We start from the raw sequence: 16220 nt of genomic DNA on the forward strand, positions 1-16220 counted from the left end.
GTACAAGTTAGCCAGGTAGGGGACACTCCAGGCAGGGGAGCAGCAGGACAAAAGCATGGAGGTAGCACTGCCAGTGACAAGTTCCAAAACAAGAGGCTGACTCCTACAGAGTCCATGTAGGAAAATAATGGGAAATACATTTGGACAGGAGGTAGGGTCTGCTAACAAAGGACTTTAATTCCAGGTTAAGGAATCTGCATGTTAAAACATTAGCTGCCATTTCTACAGTGCTATTTCCCAGGCTCTGTGCCTCTCTGGGAGCCTTGAAGGTTTGTGAGCTGGAATGAGATCTTAGGAACAAAACGGTGCATGAGGATAGCTCAGGTAAAGGTTATTGACAAGTAAGAATGCCTGGCACCAAACGCATGTCCTGTCTAAGGAGGCATTCTGCCTTGGAAGCACTGTTCTGTTTTCCTCTGAGTCTCCGTACCAATCTCCCTTCATGGATGAAAAGAGAGCTTTACCACATGATTACTGAAATTGTGTATGTGTCTAATTCCCCCACTAGGCCAGCAGTCCCTTCCATTTCTCAATCCCCATAACTGGCCACAGCATCTGGCATAAAATGGGCCCTTTATAAATGTTTACGTAACAAGCCAGGCGCGGTGGCTCATGCCTGTAATCCCAGCAATTTGGGAGGCAGGTGGATCACCTGAAGTCAGGAGTTCGACGACCAGCCTGACCAAAATAGTGAAACCCCATCTCTACTAAAAATAAAAAAATTAGATGGGTGTGGTGGCATGCACCTGTAATCCCAGCTACTCAGGAGGCTGAGGCGGGAGAATTGCTTGACCCCAAGAGATGGAGGTTGCAGTGAGCTGAGATCATACCACTACACTCCAGCCTGGGTGACAGAGCGAGACTCCATCTCAAAGAAAAAAAAAAGTTTATGGAACAAATAAGGTGCCTTTATTCATTAGGTATTTTGATTAGTAAGTAGTTATCGTATTAAACTCAGGTGACCCATTTTCAAAGAATTAGAATGTAAAAAAAAAAAAAAAAACCCTTGTGGCAAATTATTGTTCAATATTCATTCTCTGCTCGCCACCTCTGTGGGAGAAGTATACTTCTCTGATGCTTGATTTGGAGCTCTGTGAAATGATTTGCTTTGATTAACTGGATTATCTGCTGATTTCTGGATTGGTTAACTGGATATCATATCCAGTTAATCAAAGGGGCTTGGATGCAAGCAGAGGCTTGGAATTGCTCGCACACCTGGGCCTCTGCCATTGCCCTGAGAATATACCTTGGCCAGAATATGCCTTGGTCCAAGGAGGATGCAAGATATTTGGCACATACTCCATACCAAACCTGCAGCTTGGAGACACACAGCTGAGCCCAGCTGAGATCAGCCCGCCCAACAGATCTGCAGAAAGTCAGCAAAAATGCATGCTTATCATTGTACACCCTGAGATTTTGGAGTTGTTTCATAGCAATAGCTGACCATACAACCCTACGCTAAAAAATGCCCCCACCATAATTTTGTTGTCCTCTGTTTAGGAAGTGAGTCACAGACTGGTTTTAGACTACCTCTGAGCCTCAGTTTCCTCATTTGTAAAATCTGTAACATGGTTATGAGACTGAATGAGAGAATCCAAGAAAAGCCTTCAGTGCAGGCTGCAGCACGGGGACTGTGCTCAGTATGTGCTATTGCTATGGAGGCGTCTCTGGACCTGGGGTCCCTGTGTCGAACAGCAGCTCTCACTAGGTACTGGGATGTGCCTGAGGAGGGTGCCACGTTAACAGAACGTCAAGCAAAAACACTCTCTGTCTCCCGACGTACGTCCTTCCAAAGTGACCTCAGGCGAACTTCCTCGCCTCCTGCCAAAGAGCTAAGGCACCACTGCCTGTTTATCACAGTCAATTAACTGGTGACGCAGCTGTCCTGGTGGAGACAGAATCAGTGTCCTCGTCTTGTGTCCTGTGGTGAGAGAGGCTAAGATGCGGGTGAGAGTTTTAATCTGCTAACGCTAGGCTGTGGCAGGCTGCCAGCAGGGCACTTAGCTCGGCCTCCCCGCCCTCCCCCTCCCATCTGTCTTCACTCCTCATGGACTCTTAATGCCACTGAATGCTAACAGGCAAAATGTATGTGACTGGAGGAGACCCGAAACAAAGGGGTGAGAACAGCCACCCAACAGAAGCGGTCTCCTGCACCGTCTTCCCCTCCATGGCTCAACTGCGCATCAGCCGACCCAGGGCAGCTCGCCTTTGTCCCTCAGTAAAATAAACTATGAAAATCTCTCCAGGCCCCACCCGCCTCCGCAAAAGGTTCAGAATTATTCTTTCCAAACTATCTAATTCATACACTGTGATGTCTCGACAAAGCCGGGTGCAGGCGTGGACGCTGAAGGCATTTTGCATTTAACTATTCGACCAGCTTCAAAACCCTTAGGATCCGGTGATAAATCCTGCGAATGCGGAGGTTTACGCTCTCCTCACAGTATCAGGAACCTACTGGTGTTTGGCTGGAGACTGCAAATGTTTCTGACGGCTCATATGAATCTTAGAAAATAGAAAACAACCTATCCCACATTACATAATCAGGCCAGGAAAACATGTTTCCTATTAGAAAGGCAGCCAGCAATTTCCCAGGACTCAGACAGGGGTCCAGGATTTTTGTCTGGCCTGCTCCTGCTGAGGAACGACAGCACTTGAACCTCTCTGTGTCTCCTTCTCTCTCAAGCAAAGACCCACGGAGCCGCCCCTCTGTGCTGGCACAGCCCCTTCGTCTATTGTACTATTTCTTTCACTGGAGAGAGGATGAGTAAATATCAAAGCCCGAGAATTATTACGCTTCTCAGAGAGGTTGGAATGATCAATAAGATGCTTCTAACACAAACAGGAAATGAAAATTCAGAGATAGCAAGGTCTTTAGAAGCAGGCTGGATCCTTACAAAGGTGCAACATAACCAGCTGCATAATCAAATAGTCCCTTTAGAGTCTCTCAAGCCTGTCCACATTCCCAAGCAAGGCCAAGGTCCCCAGATTACCCTCCTTTTCATCTTCCAAAACCTTCGGACTTCTCTGAGAGGTGCCCCCAACCCCAGCCCAGCCTCCCCTGGCATAGCTGGTCACCCCCTCCCAGTACTTCTTAGCACTTATTTGTGATAACACAGTGAGGGGGTGAGGGAGGACATGCCGGCATGGGTGGAACTGTGCATGGTAATGAACATGGGTCGTGGAGGAAGTCAGACCGAGGTTCACATTGTGGCTCCTCCACTTGACCTGAGGCAAGTGAAACAATCTCTCTCAGCCTCAGTTTCTTCATCTGTGATGCAGGAATACCTCCATCATAGCACTAAATTTTATATATATATGCAACTCTCACTCATGGCCAGGCCACAGTGAGCACTTAGCAGAATTTTGTCAGATGGTGGGTGGATGGATGAGCAAAAGAGCTGGCTTCATCCTGTGAGGTCGCACAAAGCCCAGTACTTGGAAGGACCCTGCATCTGGTTTAATGCTCTGTGGTCGCTGCATTGAAATCCTTAATAATTTTTGAATGTGGAGCCTCGCACTTCCATTTGGCGCTGGACTCTGCAAATTATGTAACCAGTGCTGCGGAACAGTGACTCGGGGGCCAGCCGTGACACTCTGGGAGTCTCAGCGGTCCCATTGAGTTATGAGCCAAACTCTAGCATGACTCCACATTTTGGTACTTTTGGTAATGGCAGCAAGGATACCACATTTGGAACAAAGTCAGTGATGAAAATATTTTGTACTAAACCTGTGCCATTTCACACAAGCTTCCAGGTATTTGTTTTGAAAAATGCAACCTCATCACTGGGGAGAAGGCATCTTACCACTCCTAGCCTTTCTTTCCTTGAGAAGAGAGTGCAATTAGGGTGAGTTCTTTCTCTCTTGGACCTTCTTCCATCTGCCAGGGAGATGGAGCACGTCTCAACAGTAAATTTAGGCTGGGTGCAGTGACTCACACCTGCAATCCCAACACTTTGGGAGGCTGAGGCAGGAGGATCACTAGAGGCCAGGAGTTTGAGACCAGCCTGGGCAACATAGTGAGACCCCCACCTCAACAACAACAAAAAATTTTTAATTAAAAAATTAGTAAGGCATGGTGGTACATGCCTGTAGTCCTAGCTACTTGGGAGGCTGAGCTGGGAGGATTGCTTGAGCCCACGAGTTCAAGGTTGCAATGAGCCATGATCACATCACTGCACTCTAGCCAGGGCAACAGAGCAAGATCCTGTCTCAAAAAAAAAAACAGTAAATTTAGTAAATTTGGGGACAATGAGCGGGGCTTGCTCAGTTCTGCTCCTCCCTTTCTCCCCTTTCTGGGGAAGAAGAGAAGGGAAGTTCCAGGTGACTAGGTAGGTGAATCCTTCTAATTCTTGGGTTCCAGATGAGGAAACCCATTTGGCTCTTGCAGTGAGCCATGCCTTTCGACCAGCCTTATCAGTAACAATAGTGATATGTTGGCTTTCAACTGTTATTCCATCGGCTGACTCAATCTGTTCAGTTCTTGGTTTGGAATAGGGTTGCTATATATTGGACACACTCGATGACTCCAACAACCACCCAAACCCTGCCATCCATCTTGTGACCTAGAACAATACTTAATTAAAACATCCCCCTCATTACAAGGAAGTAGGATAGGTCCAGGGAAGAGTGTTAGATTCATTGCATCTCAAAATTGAAAGGCCCCTTGGCTCGAGAAGGAGAAACTCCAAGGAGACTAAAAGCATGGTACATTAGTTGTCAATCTCTAGTGTGCACCAGAATCATCCAGAAGGCGTGTCAAAATGGATTTCACTCTTGGCCTCATTCCAGAGTTTCAGATTCTGTAGATCTGGGTGAGGAATCTAAGAATGTGCATGTCTATCAAGTTCCCAGGTGATGCTGAGGCTGCTGGTCTGGGAACCCCACTTTGAGAGCCACTGGCCTGATATAAAATGACTTCACTCTGCTATTACAGAGCAGCAGCCAGAGTCCAGGTATCCTGTGCTCTAGCCAATGCCCTTCTCGGTCCATCTTCTTGCCCATTGGTTGCACCTTCCTCAGCCCTAGCTGGAAGTTCCCTTGGCTGCAGTTTTTAGATTTGCACTCAACACTTAAGGTGAACTTGCTCTCCTCTTCAAAATAATGTCTATAAAGAGCCTAGAGCTTCCTAGGAAAAAAACACTTCAATACTAAGTATTTCTGGCACCAAAACCTATTATAAGAAACATGAAAACAGAAAGTGTTTTATGAAGAAAAATAAGTACAATTCAGGATAAACTTAAAGCAAATGTCATCAGCCCAGGACCAAAAACCCAAAAAGTTGGTCAATTTTTTTTTATCCTTTTATGGTACATTCTATGTTTATTTTGCTAAAACCAAATAAGAAAACTTCTTGTACTTACCCAGAGTATTGGTAGCAAGTTTTTTTCAAGTCCATCTTCTGTGAGCTCTCTTTTATTGACCACGCAACCTGCATTATTGATCTAAAAATTATAGTTCCCATTTCAAAATAAATAAAAACAGGGCCAAAAGACCTACTTCCATCCCCACACCTCCACTACCCCAGCCCCAGCTCCTTCTCAACTTTCAAGTGACACTGACAATTTGCTCAACTGATTCTGCACTCCAAAGCCCTTGCAGGAAAATACCACTTGTGCAGAGGACTCAGCCACAGAACTGTGCAAAGATCGCCAAGTGAGACAGCTGGGCCAGGCAACCTAATTCATGAGAGAGTGCTCTGGAAATTCATCTAGTTCAGAACCGTCCAACAGAAATATCTAATCTTAAGATTTCTAGTAGCCACACTGAAAAGGTAACAAGAAACTGGTAAAATTAATTTAATAAGATTTTAAACCAAATGTATCCAAAGTAGCATCATTTTAACATGCAATCAATATAGAATATTAATGAGATGGCATACATAATTTTTTTAAGGCTTTGAAACCTGCTAATTTATACACTTACAGCACATCTCAGTTTGGACTAGCTACATTTCAAATGCTTCACAGCCATACTGGATAGCACAATTCCAGACTCTGGAACAACATTTTAGAGCACATCAGAAAGTCTTTGGATAGAAAAGCAACTTAGCTCAAAGTGGAATATCTGGGAAGAGCATACTGGGACTCTTTCTATCTGAGTCCACCCAGGCTCTCTGTGGAGTTTTGTGCTAATTATGTTACTAAAAGATTTGCTTGTCTGTAGGAGGTATTCTTTTGGATGAAAAGAGCTTCTAATTTCAATACACCAATCCCCAAATCTACAGAACTGAGAAATATTTATATACAAATCATCATTTTATAAAACATGGAACATGTCTGTCCTCCCACAATACCTACCCAGTGGATGGCCCCTACCTTTCCCCACTAATCTAACCACACGGGTCTCCTCTTAAATCCAATGAGTAAAGTTGATTCCATGAACAGGCCCAAGCATAAAAGAGTCTTACTAAGATTATTCCATAAAGACACGCAAACATACATATCCGTCCACATCCACAGACGGAAACAATGGCCAACATGACTTTATTCTCCACTTATGTTTACAAAGCTCACTAGAACATGGAGTTTATGTTCCTGCTTGAAATTTTCAACAAATTTCCAGATTTTCTTGGGATCAGACAAGTCCACAATGTGCAGAAAAATGTTCTAAATTAGAAAGCAAAATAAATAAATAAATAAACCCTTTTTAAAAAGATATAAACTAGCACTTTTAATTTTTTAAAAGTACATGATTTTTTAAAAGCAAATACTTTGAAATGATATAAAACGGAAAATACCAGTCCCACTCCTCAAAAATAAACCATTGTTCACAGTTTTTTGTGAATCATCCAGAAATATTTTAAGCATATACTATATATACTATATATATTTTAAGATATATATATATATATATTCCACACAAATAGGATCAGACTATGCATTGTTCTACATCCATCTTTTGCACTTAACAATATGTATTTTAGTTTTTGGTGGTAAAAACAATTTTTACTTATTTATTGTGATAAGAATACTTAATATGAGATCTAGCCTCTTAACAAAATTTCCAGCATGCCGACTAGGTACAATGCTGTACAGTGCACCTCTGGAGTTTATTCACCTTGCCTAACTGCAACTTTGTACCCTTTGATAGTAACTCCACACTTCTCCTTTCCCCAGTCCCTGGCAACCACCATTCCACCCTTTGGTTCTATGAATTGTGAGTACTATGGATACCTCACATAAGTGAAATTGTACAGTCTCTGTCTTTCTGTGCCTGGTTTATTGAACTTAGGTTAGGTCCTCCAGGTTCATCCATGTCATTGCAGGATTTCTTCTCTTTTAAGGCTGAATGATATTCCAATGTGTGTATGTATGGACCACATTTTCTTTGTCCATTCATCTGTCGATGGACATTTAAGCTGTTTCCACATCTTGGCTATTTTGAATAATGCTGCAATGAATATGGCAGTGCTAATGGCTCTTCAGGATCCTGATTTCAATTCCCTTAGATTAGTACCCAGAAGTGCAATTGCTGGGTCAGACGGTAGCTCTGTTTTGAATTTTCTTTGAGGAACCTCCATACTGTTTTCCATAGTGGCTCCACCATTTTGCATTCCCACAACTGGTGTGCAAAGGTTCCAATTTCTCCACAACCTAACAAACATTTTTTGTCTTTTGTTTTTTTAACAATAGCCATCCTGAGAGGTGTAAGGTGATATTTCACTCTGGTTTTGATTTGCATGTCCCTGATGACTACTGACATTAAAAGTATTTTTTCATATATATATTGGCCATTTTTTTTTTTCTTGAGAAAAAGAGTGCCAATGCGCTCTGTCACCCAGGTTGGAGTACAGTGGTGCAATTTTGGCTCACTGCAACCTCCGCCTCCCAGGTTCAAGCGATTCTCCTGCCTCAGCCTCCCAAGTAGGTGGGACTAGAGGTGCATGCCACCATGCCCAGCTAATTTTTATATTTTTAGGAGAGACAGTGTTTCACCACGTTGGCCAGGGTGGTCTTGAGCTCCTGACCTCAAGTGAGCTGCCTGCTTTGGCCTCCCAAAGTTCTGGGATTACAGGCATGAGCCACCGTGGTCAGCTTGTGTTGACCATTTGTATATCTTCTTTGGAGAAATGTCTATTCAAGTCCTTACACCATTTTCAAATCGGATTATAAGTTACGTCGTTGTTTGTCTGTTTTGCTACTGAGCTGTAGGACTTGCAAGAGGTCTTGGAGATGATTTTGTTATATATGACTCCACCCTATTCCTTTTAATGACTACATAACATACCTTTGCATGGATATGTCAGAGTTCCCTGCCGCTGATCTTTTTTTTTTTTTTGTCAAAATTTTGCTCTTAAGACAGTATCTTAGGCACATCATAAATAAGATGGTAAGTTCTGCTGTGACCCTTAGTCCTTGGTCATGACACTTTTCCATCTCTGCCTTGTATCATGGTTATCACTGGACACAGCCACCTCCCCAGGAGACTTAGAACTCCGTGAGCAAGGGACACTGTCTAATGCGCCCTTTCTCCTTATGGTATTACACAGTCACGGGGATGGTAGTTCAATAACGGACCTTGGCTGTCTAAACCTTTTTCTCTGTACCCAGTACCTAAGTCCAAATTTGCATTCTTGGCATCCAGTGAACGCAACGGTGCCCTCTCTGAGCATCAGTGGACATATGTGACCTATCACTAACCCAAGGCAGAAATTCCTGCTGCTGCAGGCATGTAAGCACTGAACCTGCAGACGACGATCGGAGCAAGAGCCACAACTCCTTTGACAAAGCAGGGAAGTTCCGTGCCCTGCCTGAGTTTCCCCATTAATTGAGCTATAAACCCCAAAGCTGTAGTCAGAATTTCTTTCTACTCATCTTAAAACATATTGTTTTTTCACCTGAGACAAACGAGACAGAAGCAACTCCACATTTTCATGACTCAGAAAGTCGAGTCAGGTTGAACACCACATTCAGCTTAAGCCTGGCCCAACTGGATATTCCTCTGCCTTCAAAGGATAGGAAAAACGTTGTCTGTACAGAGCTATTCTCTTTGAAAATGCCTGTGAAGGCCCTCACCCAGCCAGAGCGTACAAGGCTGCTGAGTCATGTCTGAGTCAGCCGGGAGCCTGTACCAACGACTGCAAACTGAGTCTAGACACCTAATCCTTCCATTTTGAGGCCTTGTCTGCAACCACCCTAAAACTCCCTCCTACCAGAAAGTGATGTGTTAACATATACACAAACTCCAGGTTAAAACAGCAACAAAACTCAAGTGAACTAAAACCAATTCTGCTTGAAACATTCCACAAGTTCTCTGAGCTTCCTGGAAGTGCTTGAGATGTCTCAGAGTGAAAAGGAGGTAGCAGCAGGGAAGAGAGAATCACTGTCCTAGACAGATCAGCCACGGGGCTGGTGACATGAAGCACTATGAAAAGAGGAAGGAAATCATCTGTGTCCCTCTGAGGCAAAACAGGAGGCCACAAAGCACCCAGAAGGAAAGGCCAGCAGTCTGTTGTGGCCAGGAGAAGGAACTGGAAACAGGTGCATGTGTGTAAAAGTCCCAATCTGCAGAGCCACACAATGAGAAGGCTCACCTTAGCAGCCACTGGTCCCCACTGTGACAAAGCATGGTTACTGAAACTGAACAAAACAAAACAAAGCTGGGACCCTTTCTGCAGATGAGCCACCATCTATAGCGGCTGTGTGGCCCAGGACTCATGAGGTGACATCATGGGGACTGATCCCCCAATCAGAGCAGTTCCCGCAATGAGCACGGTAAACAGTGCATGGAGGTGCTTTGTTAAGTAGAAATCATTCTGGAGAAATGAGGCGGTATTTCGTAAAACCACGGAGATCTTGGGAAGCTAAACCAACCATTCTCAAGAAGCTAGAAATCACATTGGCCTGGAAGAGCTGGAGTAGAAACCCGTTTTTTATCGTGGCGTGTGACGTTGGTGGAGTTAATCCCCCACAAGACATAAGTGCTTTCACAGAACCTTCCAGCCACATCAGGAAGCCTGCAGGACTGAAATACGTTGCGCAGGCACCTGTACCTCTGTGATCGTTCCCTGTAAAACCCGTAACTCCAATGTAATCATGAGAAAGACATCAGACAAATCCCAACTGCGAGAGCCTATCTCAAAAATCCCAAGTGAGAGCCTATCTCAAAAAATAATAAATAAAATAGAAGGGTTTTTGTTTGTTTGTTTTGAATGTTGCCCCTGGGGATAACTGCTAGACAAAAGTCTGGAGCCAGGCAGTAAGGCCGGGCTGAACTGCAACCAGAAGCCTGGGGAGAAAGGTCCAGTCTGTTTCTCCCTTAGGCCCTTTGGGAGTATCGTGTCCAGTGGACTGGTGAGCCGGAGGTCTGCTCTACAGTAACCAGTACTCCTTTCCCCAAGGTTAGGCCACACATAACCTCTCTGAAAGATCACTTCGGCATGATATTCACCTCTCTATATGGCCAAACACCTGATATTACCAAGCCAGCGTGTACAAGCAGCTGAGATCCCCACATGACCCTGAGTCTTACCTGGTGCCTGTACTCCCTGGCTAAGCTGCCCTGCTGCACACCTCACCCCGACCCTCCTGCCCAAGGGACCTTCTTTCTTTGATGTTCACCCAACCATGCAGGCAGGACCAGCTGCTCCAGTGCCCTCACAGCTTTACCACACATCTCTTCTGCTTCTGGGGGCTTGCAGGCTTCCACCTCCCACTAAGCAGGGCCTAAGCACTGATTAAACAGAACAAACTTGAAGCAGAGAATGTAAGGTTGAGAGTGGTAATAATCCTAGTATAAACAATAATGATAATAGCAACAACAATAACAGTAGCTACTTCTATTGATTGAGAGCTGTTTGTTCTTAGGATACCCTGAGCTTCCCATCTTGTAGCCCTTATCATGTTATTTCAGTAGCATCTAACAGACACCTCTTTCAACAGAGGGAATTGAATGCAGGGATTGATTTCCCAGGTGATTAAGGAAGGTGAGAACTCAACCACGATTGGTGAAGTAACGCAGAGATTAGTAACAACAGGAAACTACCACCAGCCCTAGGCTCAAGGAACAAAGGGAGAATGCAGTGTGGCCTGAGCCCAGGAACCAGAAGGAAGAACCAGAGAGGAGATTCAGCCATCACCAGGGAAGCCAATATCTCTCAATTCCCCACTTCCTTCCACCTACCAACCTTCCTCTAATACCTGCCATTGGCCAAACCCAGCCAAAAGCTATCTGGTTGTAGGAACTGAAGAAACACATACCTTGGGGTTCATACTATTTGTCCCCCAACGCACCCCCACTGTGACACAGAGCACAGAGGCCAGGCCCAGGGCAGGCACACACACTTCAAAGAAACCGCTTGTTAATCACTTGTACCCTGCACAAGACTGTCAGGGGCTGGGTCTGTCCCAATCACCGTGTCTCCAGCACCCAGCATGCTGCTTGGCATACGGTTCACCCTTAAATACACGTTAAAAAACGAATAAAGTCAAGTTACCCCTATTTTTTAATGAGGAAGTGAAGGTTCAGGGAAGCTAAGAACATTGCCCAAGCTCACAGGCCAGAAAGTGCAAAACCAGGACTCGTATCAGTGCCCAACTCCGTCCTGCATACCATGCTTTTGTGTGTGGGTTGCCTACCAAAGGCGGACCAGAAGCAGCTGTGGAGTGGGGCCTCTTCATAAGCAGGGAGGCGCAGCTGATCCCTGGCAGAGCCTGGAGGAGACACTGAGTCAGGGAAACCAGACACTGGCATAAGCAGACAGGTACCCTCATCCTGGACGTTCTACCTGTGAGTGCTGGAGGCCACTTATAAACCCAAGAGAGCAGTGAATGTCCTGTGTGTGCGTTCAAATCCCACCAAGTGTGTCTGTATGGAGGTGAGGGGGGCAGCAGGCAAGGGCTCACTTTCTCCCCAGCGCAGGAACATGCTTGCTCCCCTTGTCAGCTCTCTACCCCTCCTAAAGATGGTGGCATTGGATATAAGCCTGGCTGGATATTACAAACAGATCCATATTATCATCGTTTTCCATTTAAATATACTTTTTAAAGCCTGTGGCCCACACCACAGAGGGCTGGAATCCAGGCAAACCTCCTCCTGCCCGCGGCCTGAGATTAGTATTCTTGTTGCATCCTGCAGCAGCACCACTGAAAGTTATCAGCAGGCAGACAGCCAGCTTTCAATCTCGAGAACTGCAGCCCGCAGATCGCAGCGGCACTTGCAGACATTAGAGGAAGATTTAGAGACCCTCACACTCGCCGCCAGCACTAAGCCTCTGTAAGGCACCTGATGGCATGAGACTGGGGATTTCCACGAGAAAGGGAAAGGAACAGACACTTGGTGTGAAAATGTTATTTCAAAGTTGAAGCAAAATATTCCATCCTAGACAGGGGCATGCTTCTCTTTGGCTAGGGTCCATGCCTGAGGGTGGGTACCGTCTGTCCCTCCCTGGCTCCCCTCCTACGGGCTCTCCAATTGTGGGGTCTCCTAGAGAAGAGGTGGGAATGGAATGAGGGCGTTCTTCAGTGACAGTGAGCGACCAGCCATGGTGACTGAGGGTCCTTTCTGGGGTCAGGGTTTTCCATCCAGGGCCAGCCTCATGGCTGCACGATGTATCACGGGAATACGATCTATACAGCTGCACAGGCCCTGCGACTAGGCCTCAAGCTTGGTTTGATGTTCTGCCTTTGTTGTGTAGAAATTCTAAATAACTTTTACACAAGGGTCGTGCATTTTCATTTTGCACCGAGCCCCACTAATTATGTAGCCAATCGTGGTTCCAGCTCTTTCAGAAGAGAAAGATCACAAAATGTGAGGCAGCTCTGAAAGCCCATGTCAGAAAGTAGCTCTCATCAAGACCCAACGCTGCTGGTGCTTCTCTTTATTAGAAGACATCGGGTCAACGCATGGCTCCATGGCACCCCGGTGACCCTTGCTGTGTGTCGCTGATGTGGGCTCCCTCTGGGGTGAGGAGCCTGGAAGTATCACTGTCCACTGTAATGGGCCTCTGCCTGCTGGCCTCTGCTGGTTTCACAGGCAGCTCAGGACCATGCGGTCAAGCCTCAGTGCCCCACTTATCCTCTTGTCAAACCTAGCCACTCAAAAGCAGGGCCCAGCTCTCTGCTGGCTGAGGCTGCTTCCAACGCAGAAGCACAAACACAGGCCATCGTTAACCCAGGGAACGTGGGCAGGAGTCCAGCCTCCTCACAGCTGACCGTGGAGGCGAGGAAACCCAGCAGGAGGGGTGAGGAGCTGCTCACCTGGTTACCGCTCTCCCGGATGATCTCACCCCTGGCATCTTCTGCTCGGGCTTGATCTCGACAAACCAGGTGAACTGTGCCATCTGGTGGAATTCAATGAAACCATCTGTGAGTTACAGCGAGAGCTACAGAAACCAGGTCTTCCGAATGAAAAATGAAGACATATGGGCTCACAATTGACACTCCTCTGTTAAACCTAGATGGGTGGTTCCCAGAGTTAGAGCAGCGAGGGCGATCGTGAGGGAGGTACTGGAACCTTCCTGTCTGTCTGTGCTGACAGTGCCTCTGGGATAACATCCTGATTTTTTGAGGGCCTGAACACATCAAGGATAAGAAACATTGATCTGAGTCACATCTGCCTCCCTAGCATCTAGCATAGTAGCTGACCCAGAGGTGTTAACCCTGGCTGCACTTTACACTCACCTAGGGAGCTTTTAAAGATCTAGGCGATGGGCCCAGGCCTGGGTAAGTTTTACAAGCTCCCCTGGTGATGTAATGTTCAGTCAAAGTAGAGAACCACTTGCCTAGCATGTAGTAGGGACTCACGTATTGACTGAATGTTGAATCCATCAGCAGCCCTCATATTATCCCAGCCAATGCCACACCGTCATCAATCAAGATCAATTTAAAGCAGAATGCCTTCGCTGTGGCAGCTAAGAAAAAATCATTATGGAGTCTGCTTTCTTCACTAAAAATCACCCACTTGATTAAATGGGGTCTGTTTCATGGGAGGCTACAGGCTAACCACAACACCAGCCCCTCTTCTCTCTCCTCCTCTCCACACTTCAGAGTGCTTCCCAGCTGCTAAGATGCAATTAATCCTCTCTCTGACTTGGCAGATAATTAAAGCTTCAAATGATATAACAGTCCCCTGAAAAATGCCTAACTTGGATTTAAAGAGAGGAAAAAAGAAAATATCTTCAGCATCTTAAAAAGCGATAAATTCACAACCTAGTTCCCCATCTTCTGCTGGAACATCCATTTTTCCAGAAGAGGCTCTGGAGAGATGCAGCAAACTTTTCCAGCCACTGCAGAGCCATTTGGTGACCCAGGATCATGGAGCTCATGCAGGAGATTCTGGCATTTACCATGAGGAAGACTTCTGCTGACTGAAGACTCTACAGGGCACCTGAAGCGCCTCTTTATAGTCAAGGTTAGGGGAGGGAAGCAGGAGGCTGCCCTAGCCCTGGAGGCTGGACCCCAGCAAGGAGGAAGGTCAGTTCAATGCACTCTTCTCTCCAGGTATTTTGGGGGCATTGGTTCATAACTACCATCCATATCCAAATTGTGGTGGACTCCGAGGCTCCCCCTCCCCATCTCTAACCCCAGAAGAGTCTCATTGAGAAGACATGAGTTAGAGACCAGGTGTCCACGTTTTTTTTAAATTAAATTCCACTGGGAATTCTGACGTCCAGGGTTTGCTTGAGCCCCTCACTGTTCTTAATCAGAAAACACTGGGACATGTGGGCAGGGCCCAAGCTCTCCTGTGAATTAATTAAGTGTTGAGGAAAGGGTTCCTGTTGCTTTAGCCACCTCTAGCTCAAAGCTCAGAAAGCTGGCAGCTGTGCCCAGAACCACGGGATCGTCGTCCAGGACTTCCTGACCTGCCTGTGACACAGGGTACCCTCCTCCGTGTGGACCGGCCACAGTCTGGCCGTGGGGCTCAGTGGACACACGTGTTAGCAGCTGCTTATCTCGCTTGGCGATTTCAAGGGCGGTTGCTTTGCCAATGCTGCTGTTTCCTCCAGTGACCAAAAAGACTATTCCAGGAACCTGGACCTCCAAGTCATGAGGGACAAAGTCTTTGGACGCAGATTCATAGCCACTCCCAGAAACAGCAGACCCACGGGAAGACCAGCTATAAGGAGAGGGGAACATAAACCCCTGAAGGAGAAAGCCTAATTCTAGGATGGCATTATTGCTGTCTCTGCCTCTCCCAACACATCACGAAACTCCTTTCTCCCTCGCCCTCCCTGCTCTCATGAACACCACCATCGCAGGGCCTGCATTTCCTGGACCATGATCTTCCCAAACTTTTGAAAATATTGGAGATTCCAACATTTTGGCATCCAAATTGTCTTCCTCTGACTGCCCCAATCCTGGGGAGTGTCAAAAAGAAAAAAATCCCTTCACAGATGAATTGCTCTTTTCCCTTTTGTGGGGGGCAGGTTTTGGGAAGTTTAAGAGACCATCTGCATTATGCTTATTGCATTGCAGGACAGATATCCTTGCCTACTTGGAGAAATGCGGGAGATTTGCAAGTAGGGAATAAAGGAGGAGGACGGTGGAGTTATTTAAGCTCCGCACCCATCAGAGGAAGCCAAGGCTCCTTCAGGGACACAGGGTGTGCACTGAACAGCTCTAGGGAGTGCCATTCGGATCAGAATGATGGGAGATTTGTATCTGCATTATGATAATGTTCTGGCAGGTGGCAGAAAAGCATATTGCAGAAGAGGTTTTCTGATTTGCACAAAGGCATCATATTGGATAGATGCAACCGTGAGTTCCTTAACTGTTTCTTTCTCCCATTCCTTTTGCGATACCTCCCTACCTTTACCCTTCCAGTATTTCCTGGCTATGAAATTGGCTGAGGGCAGTGGTGGCAGAATGGTGGGTTTGGCAGGAGGAGGCCCAGAGGGCAGACTCTGCCCACGTACAGGCAGACTGGGGTCTCAGAGCTTACTTATATCTCTCACCCATGGAGTCAAGAGATTTTTCCCCTGCAATGCAGAACAGGACTCTGATCGCAAGGCTCCACACATGCTGAGAGCCCTCCCACAGGACCTGTTTACAAACGGGTAGCTAACAGCTGGCCTCCTGCCCCATGCCCTGGTACAGCACAACTGCCAGTTACATGCTCTGGAACTCGGGGAAGTGGCCAAAGGATGTTTATGAGCTTGGGTTTGGTTTGAAAGTCATTGCCACAGGGCAGGCATTGCCACTTGTTTCAGTCAAGCCAGATGTTCTTAAGAGAAGAAAAATGTTCCTGTTTTCACCATCTGTAACTCACCAGAACACGCAGGG

General features: G+C 46.3%; 1 protein-coding gene across 1 annotated transcript in view; it reads right to left on the minus strand.

Moving 5' to 3' along the window:
• DHRS12 (dehydrogenase/reductase 12) overlaps positions 1-15016 on the minus strand; it is a 36184-nt gene extending 21168 nt beyond the window's left edge. The window contains 4 exon segments of the mRNA XM_074022077.1: positions 5361-5378; positions 5381-5441; positions 6513-6605; positions 14873-15016. Coding sequence (XP_073878178.1) covers positions 5361-5378; positions 5381-5441; positions 6513-6605; positions 14873-15016 — 316 coding nt within the window.
• Positions 15017-16220: the final 1204 nt, after the last annotated feature.

This window comes from Macaca fascicularis, chromosome 17, assembly GCF_037993035.2.
Source record: "Macaca fascicularis isolate 582-1 chromosome 17, T2T-MFA8v1.1".
NCBI lineage: Eukaryota > Metazoa > Chordata > Mammalia > Primates > Cercopithecidae > Macaca > Macaca fascicularis.